Source organism: Strongylocentrotus purpuratus, unplaced genomic scaffold (assembly GCF_000002235.5).
Source record: "Strongylocentrotus purpuratus isolate Spur 01 unplaced genomic scaffold, Spur_5.0 spur5_scaffold_11, whole genome shotgun sequence".
Classification (NCBI taxonomy): Eukaryota; Metazoa; Echinodermata; class Echinoidea; order Camarodonta; family Strongylocentrotidae; genus Strongylocentrotus; species Strongylocentrotus purpuratus.
This window is the reverse complement of record NW_022145596.1, coordinates 15,247,670-15,270,609: the sequence shown is the minus strand read 5'-3', so window position 1 is coordinate 15,270,609 and position 22,940 is coordinate 15,247,670. Positions and strand designations below refer to the sequence as shown.

General features: G+C 38.4%; 2 protein-coding genes across 3 annotated transcripts; both read right to left on the bottom strand.

Annotated features, from left to right (window-relative positions):
• Positions 1 to 1,068: 1,068 nt before the first annotated feature.
• LOC580164 (cleavage and polyadenylation specificity factor subunit 6) lies at positions 1,069 to 13,413 on the bottom strand. Of its 2 annotated transcripts, none has more exons than XM_030980761.1 (10): positions 13,355 to 13,413; positions 13,072 to 13,126; positions 11,909 to 12,157; positions 9,877 to 10,127; positions 8,285 to 8,401; positions 7,571 to 7,867; positions 6,584 to 6,824; positions 4,655 to 4,723; positions 3,867 to 4,259; positions 1,069 to 2,970 (listed from the first exon to the last, which is right to left on the bottom strand). In XM_030980761.1, the coding sequence occupies exons 3-10, from the start codon at positions 12,112 to 12,114 to the stop codon at positions 2,802 to 2,804; spliced, it is 1,743 nt and encodes a 580-aa protein (XP_030836621.1). In that variant the 5' UTR covers positions 12,115 to 12,157; positions 13,072 to 13,126; positions 13,355 to 13,413; the 3' UTR covers positions 1,069 to 2,801. The 2 variants fall into 2 exon arrangements, with proteins under 2 accessions (XP_030836621.1, XP_030836622.1); XM_030980762.1 differs by having other exon boundaries at positions 9,877 to 10,124.
• On the bottom strand, positions 13,016 to 21,050 carry LOC105436933 (pre-mRNA 3'-end-processing factor FIP1-like). The gene is made up of 8 exons (XM_030981295.1): positions 21,014 to 21,050; positions 19,862 to 19,901; positions 19,374 to 19,464; positions 16,848 to 17,047; positions 15,654 to 15,721; positions 14,986 to 15,120; positions 13,355 to 13,476; positions 13,016 to 13,126 (listed from the first exon to the last, which is right to left on the bottom strand). The coding sequence occupies exons 1-8, from the start codon at positions 21,048 to 21,050 to the stop codon at positions 13,016 to 13,018; spliced, it is 804 nt and encodes a 267-aa protein (XP_030837155.1).
• Between the last annotated feature and the right edge of the window lie 1,890 nt (positions 21,051 to 22,940).

Genomic DNA, 22,940 nt, shown 5'->3' with positions numbered 1-22,940 from the left:
TGACAGTGTTGTTGGCAAAGGTGATGATGATGGTTGCGCCAAGGACAATTATCTTGGCGATAATGGTAATGAAGATGGTGATAAAGTTGGTGATGGGGTTGTTGATGGTTATGATGGTGGCAGTGATGATGATGACAGTCATGGTGATGATGTCAGCTGAGAAGATAATGGTGATGAAGATGAAAGATGAATGAAAAAAGAAGATGCCTGGTAAGGATGAAAATTGTAGTGGTTAAGGTTTGCCAATTAATCATTGAATATAAAACTATAATCTTGAAGAAAAAAACAATTATCATATCTCTGATAGACACACATCCATTAAAACATCACAAGTAAATACACGAAGCAAAGTTCTGGCTTTTCTAAAACACAAGATTTATTTTAAGAAGCCAATTTCTCTTTTTCATACAAATAATCACAATTATATTACTACATGTACCAGTAATATCTTTCACATCTACGTGATGCAGTTCTTGGGCATTAAAAGGCATCTGATAGAAGGAACATTAAATATTAAAAGCAGTCCGTGAACATTTCACTATGAACATGACGGACAAAGAAAGAGGACAAAATATACAGTTCCTCACTCTACGCTCAACAATTGCTGTGGTAGACAAAGGAACATCACTTCACTGCTAGTATGTAAAATAAGTCGAACAGGTGAATATGCATGTGACACCTGTTCTACACATTTTTACATAATAGCAGTGAAGGGATGTTCCTTTGTCTACCACAGCAAATGTTGAGGGTAGAATGAGGAACTGTATATTTTGTCTTCTTTCTTTGTCCGTCATGTTCATAGTGTTTGTAGCTATGCCTGCGATTAACCAATGTTGGTTGATTTGTTGATTGCTCATACTTAATACAAATCATGGATTTCATTTTGGTCATGTTTGGTATCAGTTACACTTCATGCTAAAACCGACCCAGCATAAATACTTTGTGTATGTTGTTTAATTCCAAAGATGTTACCAAATTTGAAAGATCTTTTTCCGAACGAAGGATATGAAAAACCCAAAGAGAATGACAGTCCTCATTCAAAGAAAAGACGCAAAAGGACAGAATGAGTTATTCTCTTTCTGTTTATGCATGGACACAATGCTGCAGCTTACATACATGTGACAGACGATAATTTTCATTTCAACCCCGTTTGAGAGGTTCAACAGTTGCTAGATGTCAAAATACATCCCAGTCGCAGAAGGATCAAATGTAAATCATTGTCTCTGTTCTATCTTCAGTTGCATACAAAGTTCTTTATTCTGATCCTGAAATAACAAATTCACAGAAGAAAATGAGTAATTTTCAAACAGACATGATCAACAAATTATCCCTTTTTCCATTTTCAATGACAAATAACTCTGATGTACCAAACCCTCCACTCTACCGATAAATATTCCTGTTATCTTCTTCGGCCACTCAAATGAATTTAATTTAAAATTGTGGAATTTAATCAGTTACTTAACATTCAAATAGCCTTGGCTGGATTAAAGGTAGAATCAATCACTTGAAAAATCCTGGGCTTTGCTTGAAATACTGGACAAACCTGTGCATTGCTGCTGTTACTTGTGATTTCATAGTCAATAGTCTACTATTTGAGTAATTCTGATTTTGTATGTTGCTACTTAAGCTTCATTTCCAAATACTGTAGTGACAGTAGACATGTTCATTTGGCTAATCACATTCCATGTTACATTAGACTTCAATGGGTATGAAGTAAATGTTCATGAATGTACACTCCATGCCCTGAAATTCCAAATATTTGCTCTCATACTTTGTGAGAAGATTGTGTTAGGGATCTACTAAATAATTGGTAACTTTTGCAAAATGAATCTTTCAAAAATTGCAAGATCTTGAGACAAGTGCAGCTCATTCATTTCACAGATTTACACCTCTCACAAAATTCATGAAAGTTTCTGGTTTTATAGGAATTCATTCTTTGCTACAAAGGTTAAAGAACATGTCTACAACCAATCAATGTCATGACAGTTTATAAATGATCAACACACTATGTTTGCACAGTCCCTGATCATGACCAAAGCGGGAGGGGATTCAGAGAAATTAAGATTTATTTAAATGATCCTATAAAAGTAGATGACGTCTGTGACTCAAGAATGCACTAGTAGGCTGAATGATTGTAAAAGCATTACAAATACAGGTATACATACAACAACAATGATGTAGTTGGCAACATATTGTGTTTAGGGGATGGTCTATATTTCTTGAAATCAAATACGATCTTGATTACCAATGTCTCCATCTTCGTAGACATATTCAGGGATATTCCAGGATATTCAGACAATCAGCATTAAAAATTGCAATATATTTACACTATACAGTATGTACAACATACAGGTATTAAATTCTTACGGTGGAATTCCATGTTGAATTCCTTTCTAAAAGAATTCTTTGGACAAAGTAGAGTGGAGATGCTACTGAAATACAATTTCTATTGTTCCTGAATTCAACTTGCCATACCCAAATGGCAAATGCAGTACAATAGGTGTGATGTGGAAATACTTTGATTGGGAAAGGTTTCAAGGAATATGACCCCCAGGGCGCGGAAAAACTGAAAATATTCAAGTTGTGAATCCTAAAAGGTTGGGAAAAGAAATACAGAAAGCTGCATAGGTTCCTTCTTTCTTTTAACGATTCCAGAAGAGTTCCAAATTAAGCATTAAACCGCTTTTCAAATGCCCTCTAGAAAAAACCAAGGTGAGATGCTAAGTGTACCTTTGAAACAAAACCTTTTGAGGAAGGTGGGTTTGAATCCTTGGGAGGGGAGGGGGGTATAGGGGAGGGGTCTAGTCTGAATGGTATGCATTACCCACTAGAGATGGATTGAGATCATCATCTCCGCTGGCAGCATCTAGCACCTCGTACTCTTCACCCCCTTCTTTATCCCTATCCCGACGGGAGTGTCTGTGCCTGTGACGTGATGAGCTGTACTTGTCGTCTTCGTCATCTCGTTTCCTACAAAGAAGGAGCACAGATAGAGAGAGAGAGAGGGGGGGGGAGTGAAATTTTAAAAAAGATTAAAACTTTATACGGTTGTAAGCATAGAAGAGCCAAATGAGAATTTAGTTGGAAGGGCTATCACTTTTTTACATTCAACTAATACAAACATTAAATTCTTCATAGGCTTTACCAGTGCATTTAAAACAGGTGCACATGAAACACTACAATTAAAATGGAAGATCATCTTCATCAAACCAGAGTTGGCTACGAAAATGTGACATTCATATTGCAGATGCGAAAGTCTTTATGTAAAGAACAGACCACCTCAGGCCCTGATGAGATGAAAAACACAAAATCAAAAGAATATATTTTCTTCGGATTTATTTACAAAATAATATTTAGCTATCACCCTATGAACTATCACATGGTCTCGACTTAAAGAGAAGGTTGAGTTCTGGGAAGAGGTGAGAAATAGTATGTGAGTGTTATCATTCTTATTATGCAAGTGTGGAAGAACATCAGATAAGACATGTTCCCTGAAAAGCATGGCTCTTCAAATGCCTTTATATTTTAAATATGTCATGTAACTCGTAAAACTCGGGGGGTAGGTTTTTTACGCCACGTGTTCGTGTAGTCCCATATACATCTTTCTCTGTACAGTGTTTGTAACTTTACCAAGACTTGGCCAAATTTCTTATCATTTTGATGATTCCAGAACCTTGCAATACACACAAATTCTTATATGCTAGATGATCAACCTTTTCTGGTCGATTTCACACCGTTTCTTTCACAATGCAATCGCATGACCAGAACTCAACTTCATCTTTAAAAAAGAAGGAAATAAAAACAAATTCTTGTCTTTTATTTATTCAAACAGTCGAGATGAAACAAGAAACAATTGACATTATTACCTTCTTGACGATTTGTGCCTGGAATCCTTGTAACGATCTCTAACTCTGTCATCTTTATCTTCCTCTTTCTCCTTGAGTCGTTTCTCTCTCTCCTTGTCCTTATCCCGATCACGATCCCGCTCGAGATCGCGACTCAGGTCTCGACTCCGGCTGGAATGCTCGCGATCGCCCCGATCGCGCTCTCGATCTCTGTCTCTTGTTTCCCGGTCTCTGTCCCTGCCCTCCCTATCCCTGTCACGATCCCGGTCCCTATCCCGATCGCGGTCCCTGTCCCGATCTCGTTCTCTGGTTTTGTCTCTACTCCTGTCCCGGCTTCGGTCCGGGCTTCTGTCTCTGCTTGGCCTATCTCGTCTTTCCCTGCTGAATTCTCTCACCTTGTCTGCCTCCGCTTTACTGTAAACAGAACAAGAATATATTTTTCATTATGACATCAGGATATCTTAGAGAAACACTCAAGTGGAGTGCCCCAAGGACCTACCTTAGAGCCTTATATATTTTAAACGAATACTTGTGAAAAATATGAATTGAATATAAACAAATATCTAAATATTTCTACCAACATAAATATCTTTCATAATAAATTTAAACAATCTTTTCTCCACTAGATTGGACAAAAAATTCACAAACATCAATGACTATTACATAATGGAAATACACCTATCCTAACAAATATTTTTCATGCCCAAAATAGGTTAGGCAAAATGTGGTACATTTACGAATAACTTTGCGTGACTTTAAAGTAAACATTAAATACTATCTTTAATAGGAAAGGTAGAATTCAACCATACCTGTTGAGGAATTTACTGAATTCCCTGATGTCTCTGTCATAGTCGGACTCTTTACGATCTTCACTGCCACTGTAACCAAGAAAAGAAAATGGAATGACTCTTAATAATGTTCCTGCTATTCCATTTTCTAAGAAATGGCACTTATATTAGATCTGGAAATCTAAACCAACATCATCTTTTTTATTAAGGTTCTAAATAATGATAAGCATACCAACAACTGGGATTTTAGTGCATTTCAGCCATATAGTGAGAATAAAAGGCGAATCGGCTTCAAATCATAGATAATCACACTACTGGTCTGACGTCACTGCGATTCTGAGCCAATTCAGCCTTTCCCTCTCCAAGGAAGCATGAAATCCCTTGAATTTAGATTTTGAATAATCATGGCAGCGTCTCACGAAACCGTCATAAGTACAAGTTCAACCAAATCCCAGTGAAATGTGTGTATTAGGCTTAACACGTTTCAATGGGATGTCGGTGAACTTGTACTTATGATGGTGTCATGAAACGCTTCCCTGATGACTATTCAGATCTTCAGTTATTAAGATCTTACATGTTTGAATGTTCATATAAAATGTTCAATCACAAATTCTGACAAAATTGGATCCTACTTCTTCACAATTCAACCAGGATGTCCATTGACATCAGAGAAATAGGGTTTGTACAAATAAAATGAACTTTTCTGAAGTTTGATTGGTAAATTAATTACAAAGTTGGACTTAAAATTGTCATAATTTGCTGTTTCCATCTTCATTAGCAGGAAAAGCAATCACTTTTATTGTTCCTTTATGCTTCATGTATTCTTCAGGAATAATAAGAAATGATTTAAAAGTGCTAGTTCACACAATTTTTTCATGATGTGAAAGGCAAGATCAATATTTCTCCAAGAGAAAGAATGATACAAGAACCCTAACTCATCAAACCAAAAGCAATCGTCACAAACATTTTTCTTCTACATTTTTCTTCTCATAATGAAGTGATCCAGTACACACAGATCCCCTAAATTTTGCTCCACACCCCCCCCCCCCCCCCAAGAAAAAAGTTTGTTGAGAAACCCTGCATAAGACAAATACAAACTAATTCATCAGTCAGGAACCCCATAACTTTTACAAGCAGATCGCCTGTCTGATTATCAAGATATTTATGATTGGAAATCGAAACCAAATTTTGCGTTTTCCTAACAGTTTTCCTAACACTACAGTCTCTGGGGAAAACAAGTATGGTAAAACTGGTCACTCAAAGATTGTTACATTTTTGATGCACTTCTTGATCATTTTAAAGCGTGATTGTTGTTTAGGGCTTCAATATTACAGCATATAACATACACTGATAACATGTAGGGCTGTGCATCTCAGATTTAAAGGGACTTTGTAACATTGTTCAGATGAGAGATAGTGGTGCTAAGGTGGTGACTTCAATGCTAGATGTACAATTAAAGATAATCTGAAAATTTGAGCGAAAACGGACCATTATTCATGGTACAAATTTGGAAAAACTGATCCGATCGATTCCTTAATTCTCCCAACTATATTATTACAATTTAATTACATTTTACGTGAATGGAAATCTCACAAAGCAATAAAATGGCTCTACATTCCATTCCAGACATTTAAGTGTTGACAGATTTTTTATAGCCTGTTTTTATGTCTTTTTTTCATGGAAAAACGGTTGGGAAAATTCAAAAATGGTTGGGAGAATTTAGATTCAGAAGCGCCGCACATCGACGCCCGTTCAAAAACCTGTTGAACTTTGTTAAAAATCTTCATATTGCGTGAATTAATTTCGGATTTGGGGCATCTTAGTTGGATAATCCATACATACAAACATTATTTTACGTGTTTTGCATCCTGATTCAACAGATTTGTGAAATCAACCATCACAATGTTACTAAGTACCTTTAACATTGTTAAACGATGCCTTGAAACTCACCTGCTGATATCACTTTCTGAATCACTGCCTCGGTTACTAGTAGCCCAGTTAGACTTGAACTGAGAGTAAGCCTTGGACTCCCCAGACTTGGGTGCCATACCTGCGGATCCAGACAGAGGAGGAGGGGGTCCAGACCCAATAGGTGGGCCACCAGGACCTGGACCTGGACCCGGTCCTGGTCCTGGTCCCATTCCTGGGCCCATGGGAAGGGGCTGGTCGTAGAAGGGTGGTGGAGGTCCATCTAGGTTTAAAGTTTAAAAAAGGGTTAAAGTCGATACCTTTAGCAATATATGACATAATTGATTGTAAGACTGATAATATGACTCAGTCATATTATATACCGTAAATGATGTCTCATATAATTATTTTATGCCCTTTTTTATCCAATACCTTTGCTTATATGCATATTTCCATTTTTGGATCATTATTATTACCACTCATTGTGTGTATATATTTGTACCAACCAGTGACAGATGAATTTCCTGATAAAGACAATAAATGTATATACTTATAATTCAACATAAGTTTAATCTTTCTAAGAGTACATCATCAGCATGATTTATTAAATTCAGCATTTTCCCTAATACAAGAGGTAACTGACTTTCACAACATGATAACACTCACTCCCTTCACTTCTTCTTGTCTCGAGCAACTCTTCCAAGAAATCGAGACACACCCTAACACCCCAGTCCCACTGGCGAGACACACACCATATCGACATGGACCAAACAAATATTACATTAATCCACGTGACCAAGAATTGGTCTGTTCAGAGACAGTGTGGAGTTGGTCTGGTGGTGTGACTACAAAATGTAGAGGATTTAGAAGAATTTACATTTTCTGTTAAAGGATAAATGCTGAAGTCTTCAATGTATTTCCTTTAATTGATACTAATGCCATCTTGAAAGATGTCTAACTTTCTTTCCCCATACGATTGCAAATATATCCTCATACGTGAAAGGTTTTTGATGAGAAACTATCACAAACCTGGTCTTCCAAAGGGAGGGGGCGGTCTGTTCCAGTTGCCTCCAGGAGGGGGTCCCATCGGTGGGGGTCCATGTGGGCCTGGTGGAGGAGGGCCTCCCATTCTAGGTGGGGGTCCTTGCATCCCCATCATGGGTGGGGGACCACCCATTGGAGGGCGGGGCCCCCTCCCCATGCCCATAGGAGGTGGGCCCATGTTGGGGGGCGGGGGACCACCGTGCATGCCCATTGGGGGTGGTGGGCCCGACATAGGGGGGCCCGACATAGGAGGGCCTCCAGACTGTGGTGGATAATTACCATCTGCAAATAATCAAAATCAATTATGTGAATTCATTTTCAACCAAAGATGCTGTGATATCAAAAGAGCTGCTCCAATATGCATAAAATGGAAACTGAGATAACTTCGTTAATTTATTGAAAACTGACATTCCCGGTAGAGTTTTCACATATAGCTGCTTTTTTTGTGTCCTTAGCACTCTATATAATGTGGTCATACATACCTTCCAACGAACTTTCAATGAAGATAGCAATAGCTTAATCATCTTAAAATTGCCAATTTCTATTGCAAAATAGCTTCCAATTCTCCTACACTTCATAAAATCATTGAGGTATCACCAACTAAAATTCCTCAATATTGCTCAACGTTCTCTTAAACACCGAAATATTTACTGATATCATCCAAACTATCAGAGAGAGGTAACTTGTGATAACGCTTACCTCCAAACATCGGTCGTGGTGGCCCTGAGAAGTTTGGAGGGGGTAGATTCGATGGGGGTCCTCCCATGTTAGGAGGGGGCCCTGTCATATGGGGCGGAGGTGGTCCTGGAGGAGGGCCTGGAGTTATAGAAAGAGACGGCATATCAATTAATGTCAGACAAAACCAAGACTTCCCGTTATCATACTTCTCTTTAATAGATGAATTAATACATGGATTCAATTTTTCATGTATGCTTCCACTTAATAATTACTCTTTACTATCCAAAAAGTTACCCAAGGCTTGTCTGGACAAAGCGTATTGACAATTGAAATATATCATGGAAATTAGGCTCTAGTAGAAGCAGCGTCCATTAATCTTTTAAAACATTTGTGAACTGGTATATATATATATATATCAAATTTATGCATATTTACGCGTACTTGTATCATCAATCATACATTGGCAATTTATTCATACATTATTAGGTACACCATTCTTTCATTCCAACACCCACCTTCTATTTATCTATCCATCAGTCCGTTCATCCATCCACCCTTACATCAATCTATCAACCAATCAATCTATCCTTCCATCCACTCTTCTGTCCATCCATCTATCCATTCATCCATCCATCTATGCATCCACCCAATGTTTTCAGTCTAAACTATTGATGATATCTTGTCTTAATTAGGTACCTGTACACTAATCTTCCATTCCAACATCCATTTATTTCATCCAAATCCATCTTCTATTTACTTATCCATCAATCTATTCATCCATACATTAACTCATTCATTCATCCATCCATCCATCCATTCATTCATTTATCCATTCATTCATCCATCCATCCATCCATCCATCCATCCATCCATCCATCCATCCATACATCCATCCATCCATCCATCCATACATTCACTCATTCATTCATCCATCCATCCATCCATTCATTTTTTATCCATTCATCCATCCATCCATCCATCCATCCATCCATCCATCAATCCATCCATACATTCACTCATTCATTCATCCATACATCCTTCCATTCATTTATCCATTCATCCATCCATCTATCCATCCATTCATCCATCCATCCATCCATCCATTCACCCTTACATCAATCTATCCTTCCATCCACTATTTCACCCATCCATCCATCCACTCTTCCGTCCATCCATCTCTCCATCCATCCATTCACTCATCCACCCAATTCTGTCAGTCTAAACTATTGATGTCTTGTCATTCATTAGGTACACTGATCTTCCATTCCAACATCCATATATTTCATCTAAATCCATCTTCTATATATTTATCCATCAATCTATTCATCCATACATTCGCTCATTCATTCATCCATTCATCCATCCATTCATTTATCCATTCATTCATCCATCCATCCATCCATCCATCCATCCATCCATCCGTCCACCCGTCCATCCATTCATCCATCCATCCATCCATTCATCCATTTACCATTCATTCATCCATCCATCCACCTTTACATCAATCTATCAACCAATCAATCTATCCTTCCATCCACTCTTCCACCCATCCACCCACCCACCCTCCCATCCCTTCATCAATCCACCCCTCCCCTCACCCCATCAGTACTCACCCCTTGGCCCCATCCCCGGAGGACCCATCCCGGGCGGGGGCATCCCTGGCGGAGGCTTGGAGAAGTCTGGCATGTTAGGTGGAGGTAGGGTAGCTGACGGAGGAGGTTGTGGCATTGGAGGGGCGTTGCCAGGCTGGCCGTAGGTTGACTGCATCGGTTGAACTGCTGGACTAGGGGTGCTGTTGATGCTACTGATGGAGCTGATGGTGCTGATGTTGTTCACTCCTGGACTAGTGACGCTGGTACCACTGCTGTAAATCATCAAGGAAAGAGAGATTCATTTTACATTGTACTGATAACCTTCCAGGAGTGTTTCACAAAGATCCAAAGTTGAACTTATCTCTAATTTTGATTTTAAAACTATGGAAAGCCGTTACATCTTTAACTAGATGGAACTTTGACTGCGCGCAGTCAAAAATGATGCCTCCGCCATAGAGCAATTTTACAAACCAAAACAGAAACAATTTTTAAATTCAAGTTTGATTGTAATCCATCTGTGGGTTTTAATGATAATGCATGCACAAGCTATTTTTGGCATACATAATGAGCCATGTGACCTTTGACCTTCGACCTGGTGACCCCAAAATCTAATCAGTTCATTGGCTCTGCAAGATACATACATGACTTGAGTTTGATAGTAATCTGTCTATTTGATCTCATGATAATGCGATCACAAGCTATTGTTGGATACATAAAGACCCCTGTGACCTTTGACCTGGTGACCCCAAAATCGAATCATTTCATTGGCTCTGCAAGATACATACATGACCTGAGTTTGGCAGGAATCCATCAATCGGTTCTTGAGATAATGCGATCACAAGCTATTTTGCATACATAATGAGCCCTGTGACCTTTGACCTTCGACCTTGTGACCCCAAAATCTAATCAGTTCATTGGCTCTGCAAGATACATCCATGACTTAAGTTTGGCAGGAATCCATCAATCAGTTCTTGAGATAACGCGATCACGAGCCATTTTCGCATACATAATGAGCCCTGTGACCTTTGACCTTGGATCTCGTGACCCCAAAATCTAATCAGTTCATTGGCTCTGTGAGATACATACATGACTTAAGTTTGGCAGGAATCCATAAATCGGTTCTTGAGATAACGCGATCACGAGCCATTTTCGCATAAATAATGAGCCCTGTGACCTTTGACCTTGGATCTCGTGACCCCAAAATCTAATCAGTTCATTGGCTCTGTGAGATACATACATGACCCAAGTTTGGCGGGAATCAACCAATCGGTTCTTGAGATAACGCGATCACGAGAACGGGACGTACGGACGTACGGACGGACGTACGTACGGACGGACGTACGGACGGACGGACAACCCAAAAACATAATGCCTCCAGCTACTTTGTAGCGGAGGCATAAAAATATTTTGTAAAAGTTATTTTAAAAGGCATAAAATGTTGATTCAAATCATTCATATTTCCTATTATCATGGAAGATTTCATGTTTTCGATGTGAAATTTATAAAAAGTCTAAAATACTTGAATTTTTGCATTTGAATATATTTATTTTAAGGCTACAAATGGCTTTCCATAAGTCAACTTTAGAGTTAAGTTTGACTTGAGATCTTTGTGAAACACCCCCCATGGACCTACAATGTTGACCTTCAACCGCGAGTCTGTGGAAGCACACATCTACACATGAATATTCCAACTATAATTTAAATTCTATTGTATTGTTGGTGTCTCACAATTCAGTAGTTACAATATCATTGATCTTTAACTTCAGATTTAGAGAAAGTAGACACAGCAAGCCTAGTTAGTCCTGAAGTTAATAGAATATTCTAACAAAAATATGCATGAAATAATATAATGTGCACAGCTTACAACAAAATACAAAGTCTTCTTTCATGAGGCAATGTTTGAAATTGTTACATAAGACTTTGAAAAATGGGATTTGATCCAATTTAGAAATTCAACACAATATTCCTCTTTGTACATTAGAATCCCAACAACTTTCTTCACAGATTGACTGTGTTTTAAAATGTTCCTATGAAAGACAACAGCGCAACTCACAAGCCTGGTGCACTGCTGGGCGCTCCCAAGACAGTGATGGAACCCCCGATGTTCTCCTTGTTATCCTTGTGGACACCCCTACCACCAACGGTTGAGATGGAGGAGTAGGAGGACTTGTTGTTAGGGGCGACCGGGATGGACGAGTAGGAATTAGCAATCTCTCGTTCCTTCTCCTTGAATGACTTGTAGCTGGAGGTGCTACCCATGCTGTCCCTGCGGCGGTTGGAGCCACGGGTTGCTGCATAGTTTCTTCACACAGCCAAAAGAAGAGGAGGAATTTAGAGAAAACATGTTAATGTACAGCATATACATGTAGAGTGGTGAAGTGTGATCAAAAATCTATTTTTAGAATTTCTCCATTTTTTCTTCATTTTTCGATAGAGCATCAGAAATAATGTCTAAATTTCGAAAACCAATTGCATATGTTAAGTATTGCTATGAGCCAGAGCAAAATAACACTGAGTTCCTATAGGAAATCTGTTTATTCAGATGGTCATATGACAGCTAATACTTAACATATTCAATTGGTTTTCGACATTTGGACTTTATTTTTGATGCTCTTTCAGAAAATGAAGAAAAAATTGAGAAATTCTAAAAATAGATTTTTATGATGTCACAGCTTCGGTACTCTATTACATATCAAGACCCAACTTCGAATAGATTTTTGATAATGAAAATGCCCGATCGGTCAAGTCGGGCAGTTAAACAAAAGGTCATGGGTTAGACATTATTTGAAGTCTATCGGTGATCAGTCATTTCTCTAAAAGCAGGGCTCAATTTCAATTACAAAGCAAATTTCATTGTACTTCTTTACATGACCATGATAGATTTCAATCATGAAGAATTTATCAATTGACAATTTTTATTCAAACTAAACTTTGGACTAGATCTTGGCCTAGGAAAACTGTTCTTTAAAAAAAAAGTGTTTCAAGCCTGTTAACGTCCGAAGGTGTTGTATAAAAAAAAATAGTGAATGGTCTTTATTCGTAAAATGGAACAAGATTTTGTATTACGTGAAAGATGAGATGCTCTATTCAACTCGGCTGCGCCTGGTTGGATAGAGCATCTCGTATCTTTCACCTCGTACAAAATCTTGTACCATTGCGCTCATGGCCATTCACCATTTGTATATGATGAAACAGTAATGGCTGATGATAACTTACGACTGTCAGGAGTAGTGGGTTCCTTGGATGAAGATGCGGTAGGTGTGTATGGCATCTGTAATGTAAAAAAAAAGGGGAAAGAAAAAGGTATACATTTTTTTTAATGAAAAAGAAATACATTCTTAAATATGAAGCATGCTTTCCACATGGAATCAAATTTGAAAAGACACATATATCTTGTAAATGTATGATATTTTGATGCAATAAGGGATTTTTTTTTTACTGATTGTGAAAACAGATCTATTTCTCAAATCAGAAAGACAAACAATAGTTGCAGACTTACAAAGTTTTTGACTGGTAATGAAACTCCTCCGGTTTCTGATCTTAATCTCCTCTGCTTCTCGCAATACGCTGTCCACGATTCCTCGTTGAAACCATAGTTGAAATAGTCCGTCAGATCGGCACCTGCAATGAGAGGTCAAAGGTCACATTCAATACTTGCAATCCAAGTTATCAACCATGCATATCTCACTTGATTATCAAAGACAGATAGAGATCAATAAATGATATTTTATTGCATCTTTCATGAATGGCAATTTCACAACCGAATTGCACATGAATTACACGAATTGGATATATATATACATTGTGAAAAACTTACAGAACATTTAGTTAAAACTTAAAAACTATTTTAATGTGTCATGTTACTACTACCTAAATACCATAAACAATTAAAAACAGTATGTATTTATCATACAATGTAGGGGAGCTATTGGAAGGAGATATACCAAGGGGTAAATTCTCCCCTACAGACAAGTACCGACTACTTCAGACCTACAAAAATGCTGGGCTCTGTACATTCATTAATGTTCTGCAAGGCTGTTTTACCTCATTTGCACCAAGCCTAAATACATGTACTTAAAATTCTGCAAACATTTGTACTTGAATTTTGATTAAAGTTGACCATTTATGAGATGGAACTACTCCTATATCGTGGGACTGTAATATTAATAATACCGTAAATCTCTGCGTATAAGGCACACTTTTTTTCCATGCACCTATTAGATTTGAAAGTTGCAGAATGCACTTAAAATCAAATGCTCAAGATACGCTTGTGAAATAAAAACAAAAAACAAGATCACATAAAAGCATCTGCATTATAAACAAAGGAACAGAAGATAGATAGAACATACAAAAATGACAGAAAAATTATTTATACAACCAATTAAACAGATAGGTTTTAAGATTATTTTTTAAACAATTCAACTGATCTGCTATTACGAATCTCTTGAGGGAGAGCATTCCACAGCAAAGGCCCTGCATGAGCAGAGGTTCTTTCCCCAGACTTAGTATTGAGCTTATACCCTTTTCTAACTGCACTGATTTTCATCGGATGCATCCGGACTCATCCGATGAAACGTCCGGTTAGAAAGCAACAGAGGAGAAAAGGGCGATTAAATAGCCGATGAAAAGAAGAGAAATAGGCGATTAAATTCTCATTCTATCGGTGTGACACCGATGAAACAGCCAGTTAGAAATCGTTCGGGAGAAAAAGGCGATTAAAATAGCGATTAAAATGGTCAAAGGTCGCAGTATACGCACGCTTTATCGTAACCAGCTGTGTTTGCTGACTTGTGGTTGAACATGCTGCGTGCTAGCTAGATGGAGCGCGGGCTTAATAATTACGCAATAATTCTTCACTTCCGGCAAGGGCTCGCCACAGCGAGTGAATTTCACCGGCAGTTAGAAATCGACAGGGGGGAACCGAAGGAAAATTCAATCAGTATTTTCATCAGTGTGACTCCGATAAAATCCAGTTAGAAAGTAGTAATAGAAAGAACAAGAAATCTGAAGTTTCTAGAGCGTTAAGACCTGGAAGGAATGTTAAGATCTATCAAATTAATATTGTATTGTTTTAAAACTTTAAAGAGCCAATTTTAGTCAAGCTTTTTTTTTAAAGATGAATGAGTTTACCTGGCTTCCTCCATGGCTTGTCCTCCTGTGCTTCAAGCTCATAAGAATACAACCCAACACCATTGACGTTGCTCTCTGCTTCAATGTCCAGACCTTTGCCAACTGGTTTAGGATGAGATACTGCTGGTGTCGTTGCTGAAATATAATAATCGATAGCACAATTATTCCTACGTAGTATAGATTATTTTTAGAAAGAAATGTTTCTACAAATGCTTCGACATACTTGTCAAATAGTTCCACTGGTTAATTACATGCCCTTCAAAAAAAGAAGGAAAGAGAGTAGAAATCTAATACTGGGACTTATTTAAAGCTATACACATATACTGCTAACTGTAGTGATGTCACTTTAACAAAGGATGTGTTTATGGTTTGCATATTTGAGGGGGCTTATTTCTTTCATTTACAATGACCTTCAGTATCAAACCAAATTTATTGCCTACAAAAGAATATAACTTAGCTATAAAAAGGTTTGAAACAACCAAGTACAAAACAAAAGAAAAAACAGCTCTTTAACTTGAAAAAAACTTATTTACTGCAGTTCTACTACGCATTCCTGATATCAATATCAAATTAATGCAAGAAAATAAACCCATATTGCTGCCCTGGATAAATGGCGCAATGAGGTATAGACTGTAACACGCTAAATTTTTAGCTACATTGTTACTCACCTGGTTGACTAGTTGGTGTGGCGACCTTTGTGTATGGGGAATGTTTCACCGCAGTTTGTCCATATGACCTGAAAGTGGCAAAGGGTTAAACATAAACCAGGCAATTACTGTAGTGTAGTCTAATGAGAAGCAAGGTCATATAGGCAGAGATGCCAACCTCTCGACACAAAAAAACAGACTGAGTATCCTAAAAAATCAGATTTTCACGAAAACTTGACACTACCAATGGCCGGTTGGCCCCGGGCCAGTAAAATTTCAGAAAAATGTGATACTGGTACATACAGTTAAGTAAAATGTTTGCTCTTTCATTAAAATTTGAAAAGAAAATTGTAAAGCAAAGTTTTTGTTGGGGCTGCAGGGGTTTACTTGTTCATGTTTTAATGCGATTCCGTGGTTTTTATGGGTATTTAAAAAAAAAATTAAAAATTGTAAAGCAAAGTCTTTGTTGCGGCTGCGGGGGTTTACTTGTTCATATTTTAATGCGATTTTGTGGTTTTTATGGGTATTAAAAAATAAAAAAATAAATAAATAAATAACAAATAAAATTTTTTTTTTGAAAAATCGTATTTTAAGAGGTGATATCATATTATCGTATTCCACTCTTACTATCGTACTAAATACTATTAAATTGTACTGGCTGGCACCTCTGTATATGTATGGGTTTTAAAAAGCTTACTGAATTCTTTGAAATGAAACCTCTATCTATGATTCCTATGAGTTTGGAGTTATTTCAACAATAATACAAATATAATTCTCATTCAAAATATTATTTTTTATAATCAATCAGAAACATTCATTTTTAAACTCTAAAACTGTTACCATCTTACGTTATTGGATCAGTATTTCATTCATTCATTTTGATTCAGAGTCACATGTACTCTCACAATTATGTATGTATGTATTTGTAATCCATGAATTCAAAATGTATCATTTTTTAACTTCTATACTGGTTGTGGTACTCTACAAGCACACTGAGGGTGAAAGCCCGTCTGCGCTAGTTTGGCCAGGAAGGATTAGACCACCCAGCGTGGTCAATGGCAGGTGGTTATCTCATCAACTCAGCTCTCAATTAACAGAAGAAAAAGAGGATCATGAAGACCAATGGTCACCAATTAGGCATTGTTTTCTATATAGAGGGAGCAAGGAGCTACAAGTAGAGCAGTGGGGATTTAAATCAAACCATTTCTGACTTACACATGGGGGGTTGTTGGTCCTGTCTTGATAGGGCCAATGGTAACCTCCACCTGGTCTTCATCGCTATCATCGTCACTATCATCGCTATCGTCATCATCGTCGTCGTTATCATCACCACCACCCCCATCATCTGCTCCTGGGTCTTTAGCCTGTGTCTCGGCAGCCCCCTCCTCAGGTGGAGCATCAACTTGCATGGGTTCCTGGAGAATAATGGGATTTGAGGAATTATTCTGATGTACAGCTAACTGCAGGCCTTAAATTAATCGACGGCCATCGACGGCCAGGCCGTCGATGCCCCTATGACTGGCCGCGGTGCCCTCCCAAAAAAAGATATATTCACGGCCAAAAAGGCCGTGCCCTTTTTTTTCAAACTGGCCGACGTGCCTTTTTTTCCAACTGGACGTGCCCTTTTTATTTTAAATTTGCGCACATAAAACCACCAATTGCGCCCATAATCATCTAAAACTAGACGGCAAGGCGCAAGTGTTTTCCGTGAAAATGCGCCCTAAATTATTAGAACAGTAAAAATACACGAATCACGAACAGTTTGCCGCGCGCCCCGAGCTCTCTTCTAGCTTCGTATTTAGTGCTTTAATAAGGCGCAAGTGCCATGAAAATGCGCCCTTTGTTATTATATAGGCAATGCGCTAGCGCACGTACGTACGTACGTTCATATTATGCGATCGCATGCATGATGCTTATGGTGCATGCTGTTGACGCACGCACGTACGTACAAATCGAATGCCAGGATCAAGAAAACAAATCGTCAAATGGAGAAATAAACAAGCATTCAAATAGTCATAAGAGATCTGTCGAGGTTTGTTTGTAGGCCTAGTTTATTATTTTATCTCAAATAGAATTTAAAATTATCTTATTTATAAGTTAAGAACACCTACGATGTTCTCGATCGTAGTTACTCTCATTTTGCCACCAGCCGACCTCGCTTCAAAAAGCTACCCCGCCAGCTTCCCAAGACGAACGTTTCGAGTCCCGGTAAAATTCCGAGGGTGCATCGGTTTCGCTGGCAAACTTCCAGCCCGACAGCTTCCCACCAAAAGTGGCGAGAGTGTGTGTGCGAGGAACGATTTTGGTTTCGTGAATGCACGTTACGCAACTGAGCTGAGCGTGTCACTTTCAGCTGTCGAATGTCTATAAGGACATTTTTACATCTTATTTCATTAGTTAGGCCTATGTAGACCTTTCTATACAACAGTTAAAAAGATAATTTCTTCAAATTTGCTCCTACTACCGAGAGAGTGGCGGAAGGTTTGTGTGTGAGGTGCGATTTTGATTTGGAATACCCGGCCCGGTAAACTTGCCAATTAAGTCCTTCTGACTTTCGATGTTTGTGAAATTGACAATTTGTTTATTCATTTGCTCATCAATATTTTTAGTTACTTTAAATTAAAATACTGTTTAATGTGCAAGTTTGATGTTCTTAATCAATCTTTCCTGTTCAGATTGTTAAGATTAAAAAGTTATTAAATTGATCGTTCGATCTATTCACATTATGAAATTAACATTTGTAGACTCTCTTTGAACTTATGATTAGATAAGCGGCCTATCTGTTTTTGGAAAATTGCCCCTTGCTCTGGTAAATTCCCGTGGCAAAGGGCAACTTAAAAAAAAAATTGCCCCTTGCTCCTGGCTGCTAAATCTAAGGCTTGCGGGCCGCCGCCTTGTTTGCAGGCGCGTAGCCAGAGTTTAGTGTTTGGGGGGCACATACATCATGATACATGTAATCGATCGAGGTCAAAAAAGGGGTCTACAAAATTTCAACCGATCCTGGAAATTTTAGGGGGGCATGTGCCCCCCGTGCCCCCCCCCCCCCCCCCCCCGTGGCTACGCGCCTGCTTGTTTGTATGTACCGTAGACCTCTATACATTCTGTGAAGAAGCTGGTGCTAAAAGTCATGGGAAATTGATCCTGCACAAGTTTCATAAATACACATGACATCTCACAAAAATAGAATCAATTTTTTTGGCCTCATACTCGATGCCCTTTTTGTAAAATATTTTGGCCTCGATGCCCTTTTTGTAAAATATTTTGGCCTTGGTGCCCTTAAAAATATGAGGTACTCGAGGCCAAACTGGCCTTGCCCTAAAAATGACGAAATTTAAGGCCTGTAACTGCAGTGACAAAGGTATGGTGTGTGAGCTACCTATCTGCGGGGGGGGGGGGGGGGGGAAATTACCCCCAGAAATAGAACTATCGTTGTTCATTATCAAAAGTTGGGGCAGTAAATAGTATTACTGAGAGACATTTCGCAAAAAATATCTTAACCCAGTTCAATTCTGTGCATCATGATCCACATCCTACAATATGGGATTTTCTGACAAGTAAAAAATAGGTGCAGTTTATACATTACAGAAATCAAGACTCTACACATACATACGTGCACTTCTCTCTACATCCCTACCTCCTTGCACTCTTCCCCTTTTCTCTCCCTCTCTCTTCTCTCTCTCTCTCTCTCTCTCCCTCCCTACTCTCTCTCTCCATCTCCCATTAGCACTGTATCTTTTTTACCTGTGGTTCATTGTCTGGGTCTGCAGCAGATGGCACCTTGCTCATGAACGGAGGGGCATCGGCTGATAGCGAGCTGGATTTGGTCACCGCACTGAATATGACAAAAAGAACAAAATAAGTTTCTAAGAGCAACTTTGACAAAATTCAGCAAGTTATTACTTGGTTAAGAGAACTCAAACATTAAAACATCTCATATTTTCCCTTGAAGAGGACCTTAATCAGTCAGTCCTCTGGTTGCTTACTAACAAGCATTCATGCTTTCTTAGCAGTCAGGTAAAATAACCAACCAACCAACCACCAACCACCATATTTAGAGTGAACACTTTTCTTCTTAGATTTCAACAAAACTACCTAAAGTGATTTTTATGACAAAGTCAAATTTGCATGGATAAATAAGAAAATACTTATTAATTTGAAATTCTACAAAAGCTTTATAAAAACTAAAGTCTATACTACAATCGTTAGAAACGTTAAGGTAACCAACTTACGCTGGAGAAGTTGCACTAGGGACTTCTTCCTCGTTGCCATCTAGAAAAGAATGAAATGAAAATAGCATTATCATCATAAGCTCACATTATGGGTAATTTATTCACTAACTGCAATTATTAAATAAGAGTTCAAAGAGGTTTGGATAAATGAAAGGAAAGCTGAAATTTATACAAGTGTGCAGTCACTGTACACATGGGAATTTTCAAAATCATAGTTTGGCCAGAATTCTATACTATTTATTAAAAGAAAATGACAACTTTTTACAGCATAAGTGTACTTCACACCACCTGCGGGCATGCTTCATTCTATCACATACGTTGGTTTCCTAGTTCCTCATTGCCAGTCCATTGACTGTACACATAATTTGGGACTTAGTGTTGGGGAATGAAGCACGTACGCACTAGTTGGGAGAGTGCATTAACACGTTTGTGTTTTGGTGCTTTATTTGTTGTAATTGAAGAAAGGGATTTGGATTCAAACGTTCTTCTTTTAGAACGAGACCAAGCTCTACTAGAAAGTGTCGTTTAGCCTTTCCTCTCTCAGTCTCAGACTCATGCATGGCCTATAAATGCAGTCCAGGCAAAGGAGGACAGTTAAATACACCTGTAAATCAAGATTTCACAATGATAAATATTCAGTCCTCTGATGTGAAATAGCCCAGACAATTCGCATGGCTTGTCTGCCATGGCATTAAATTCCCTCTTCTGGAAAATTAAAAAAAAATGTAAAAAAAAAGGAATCTCAACTCGTCGTAATTGTTAGCATTTCGACTAAAATCCAGCTTTATTTGGTATTGTTAACATTAAATCATCCATAATCTACTTCAATCCAACATCCAGTTTGAAAATCGTTAGGTGAAACGAAAAACTAGGCAATTTAAGATCGGCCCCGTTTCGGTTTTGTTCCTTCATTAGCCTACACCGGTACGCGTACGTACGCCTGTATTTCATGTAGCTTTCTTCGGTCCCACTCGTCCATTTTGCCGAGGTCAAATTTATTTTATGAGGCATCGTGATATCCATCCCTCCATACCATTGTCATTAGAAATTTATTCACAACTTTTTTTAACATTAAGACGAATATTAAAGATGTATTTTTTTGATAGGTACTAAATTTCTTTGAAAAATTGATAGTAAAATGGATATTTTTACCTCCGTACAACCACGAATCCTCGTCCTCTTCTGCCATGTTGAGTATTTATGACTGTACCAACACAAGTCGTAGATGGCAGTTTGGACTGTCATATATATTTTTGTATTTATTTATTTATTTATGCATATTCACAATTTCACAATTCTGATATAACGAATCATTTTCAATTTTACAATTCATTTGAATTGACTTCAAAAAGAATATAACAATGTTTTATCAAAGACAAGTTGCATATCATATCATTTAAAGCATGGAATGATCTCGATTCGACATTAGTATCCCTGAGACCCTGACTGACTCAGCAAAGTTTAAAGTAGCACTCCTTCCGAAATAAGTCCACCCTCTGCCACCACGACCTCCAGTTTAAATTCCACTAGGAATCTTTTGGAGGAACAACAACCAAGTAAAGAATGAACAGACAAAGGTGATGACGGGGGTGATGAGCATATAGAGCACGAATCGTTACAACGCGACAAATAAAATTCCAAAAGGGTTGTGAAGTATTTATACTATTTACAAAGAACAAGAAAAAAGAGGTATATTATCAAGTCTATTAAAATGTCTTATAGATCATACAAGAATTATTATAACAAAAAATTTCATTTAGCATAGGCCTACAAAGCCCTACATACATGTAGCTATAACTGACTTTAATAATGAAATTTAATTGACTTCCCTCCTCTAATTTCATTAGTTATTCCTGTATTTTTACATATATTAAAATGTAGACCCTCGAGGCATATAAACATAAAATCATAAAGAATAATAATGATAGTAATAGTAAATAAATAAATAAAGAGATAGTATTTATTCATTGTTTTACCCAAACAAAGTTAAAAATTAGAGTAAAAAATCGACCTCCCTCCCCCCCCCCCCCCCCGCCCCCCCCCCCAAAAAAAAAGGGTTAGCAGAGGTGTCAGCTCCAGCAGCCGTCATCAGGCAGCGAACAGTGTGCACTCAGGGTGTCTAGGCCTTAAGCCTGACAGGTATCCATCACTTGCATGGGTCAAAAGAAACAACATGTAATTGGAAAATGCCAATAAACCGCTCCAGCATACTTTAAAGATTGTTTGAATAAGCTCACGTTGGGTTTGGGCATACATCATTTAGGGAGTTTACATTTCTTGTATTCAGGCCATGGCGGTCGAAATACATTTCTATTTCGTTTGATAAGCGAGGTGGAACAATTCCCCTTATACATTTGAACATAAGCATAGTCAGACCGGACCCCCGGGCCCCCTGGATCCGGCACTGGGGGGGGGGGGCGGGGTGCGACACCCCCACCTGTCAGGGTGTTGGCGGTAAAATTGCGCTGCTGTCGGGGAAAATGAGGTAAGGGGGGGGGGACAAAAGAGAGGGAAAGGGAAGAAAAAATAGAAATGAAAAAGAAGGAAAGAAAGGAAATAGAAGAGAAGAAAGAAAAAGAAAAAAGAAAAGAGGAAGGAAAGGAAAGAAAGGAAAAGAAAGAAAAAGCGAAAGGAAAAAAGAAGAGAAAAGGGGAATAAAAGAAACGGGGGATGAAAGAGAAGAGAGAGAGAGAGGGGGTAAGAGCCTGAGAGAAGAGGGGTGGGAGTAAAAAAGAAAGGGGGATGTTGGGTGGAGTCACCACGTCGAGGGGGCAAGAAAGACACTCATAGTTATAATCATGTTGCTGTGTAGGATCCGCTGTGTCGGTATTCTTGCTCGATCCTCGTTTACTATCTTCCGCGCTTCGCGAGGGATGGGGGAAACTGAATTCAGACAAGGATTACGAAATGAAAACAGTAAAACGAATCGCCTTCTATCTCTAATAATTTAATGAAACGTCAAAGATTCCGCGCTTTGCGCGGGAGGGAGAAAACTGAATTCAGACAAGGATTAAGAGTCGAGAACGGTACAACGAATTATTTCTTATAATTTAAAGAAACGAAAAGCTTCCGCGCTGGC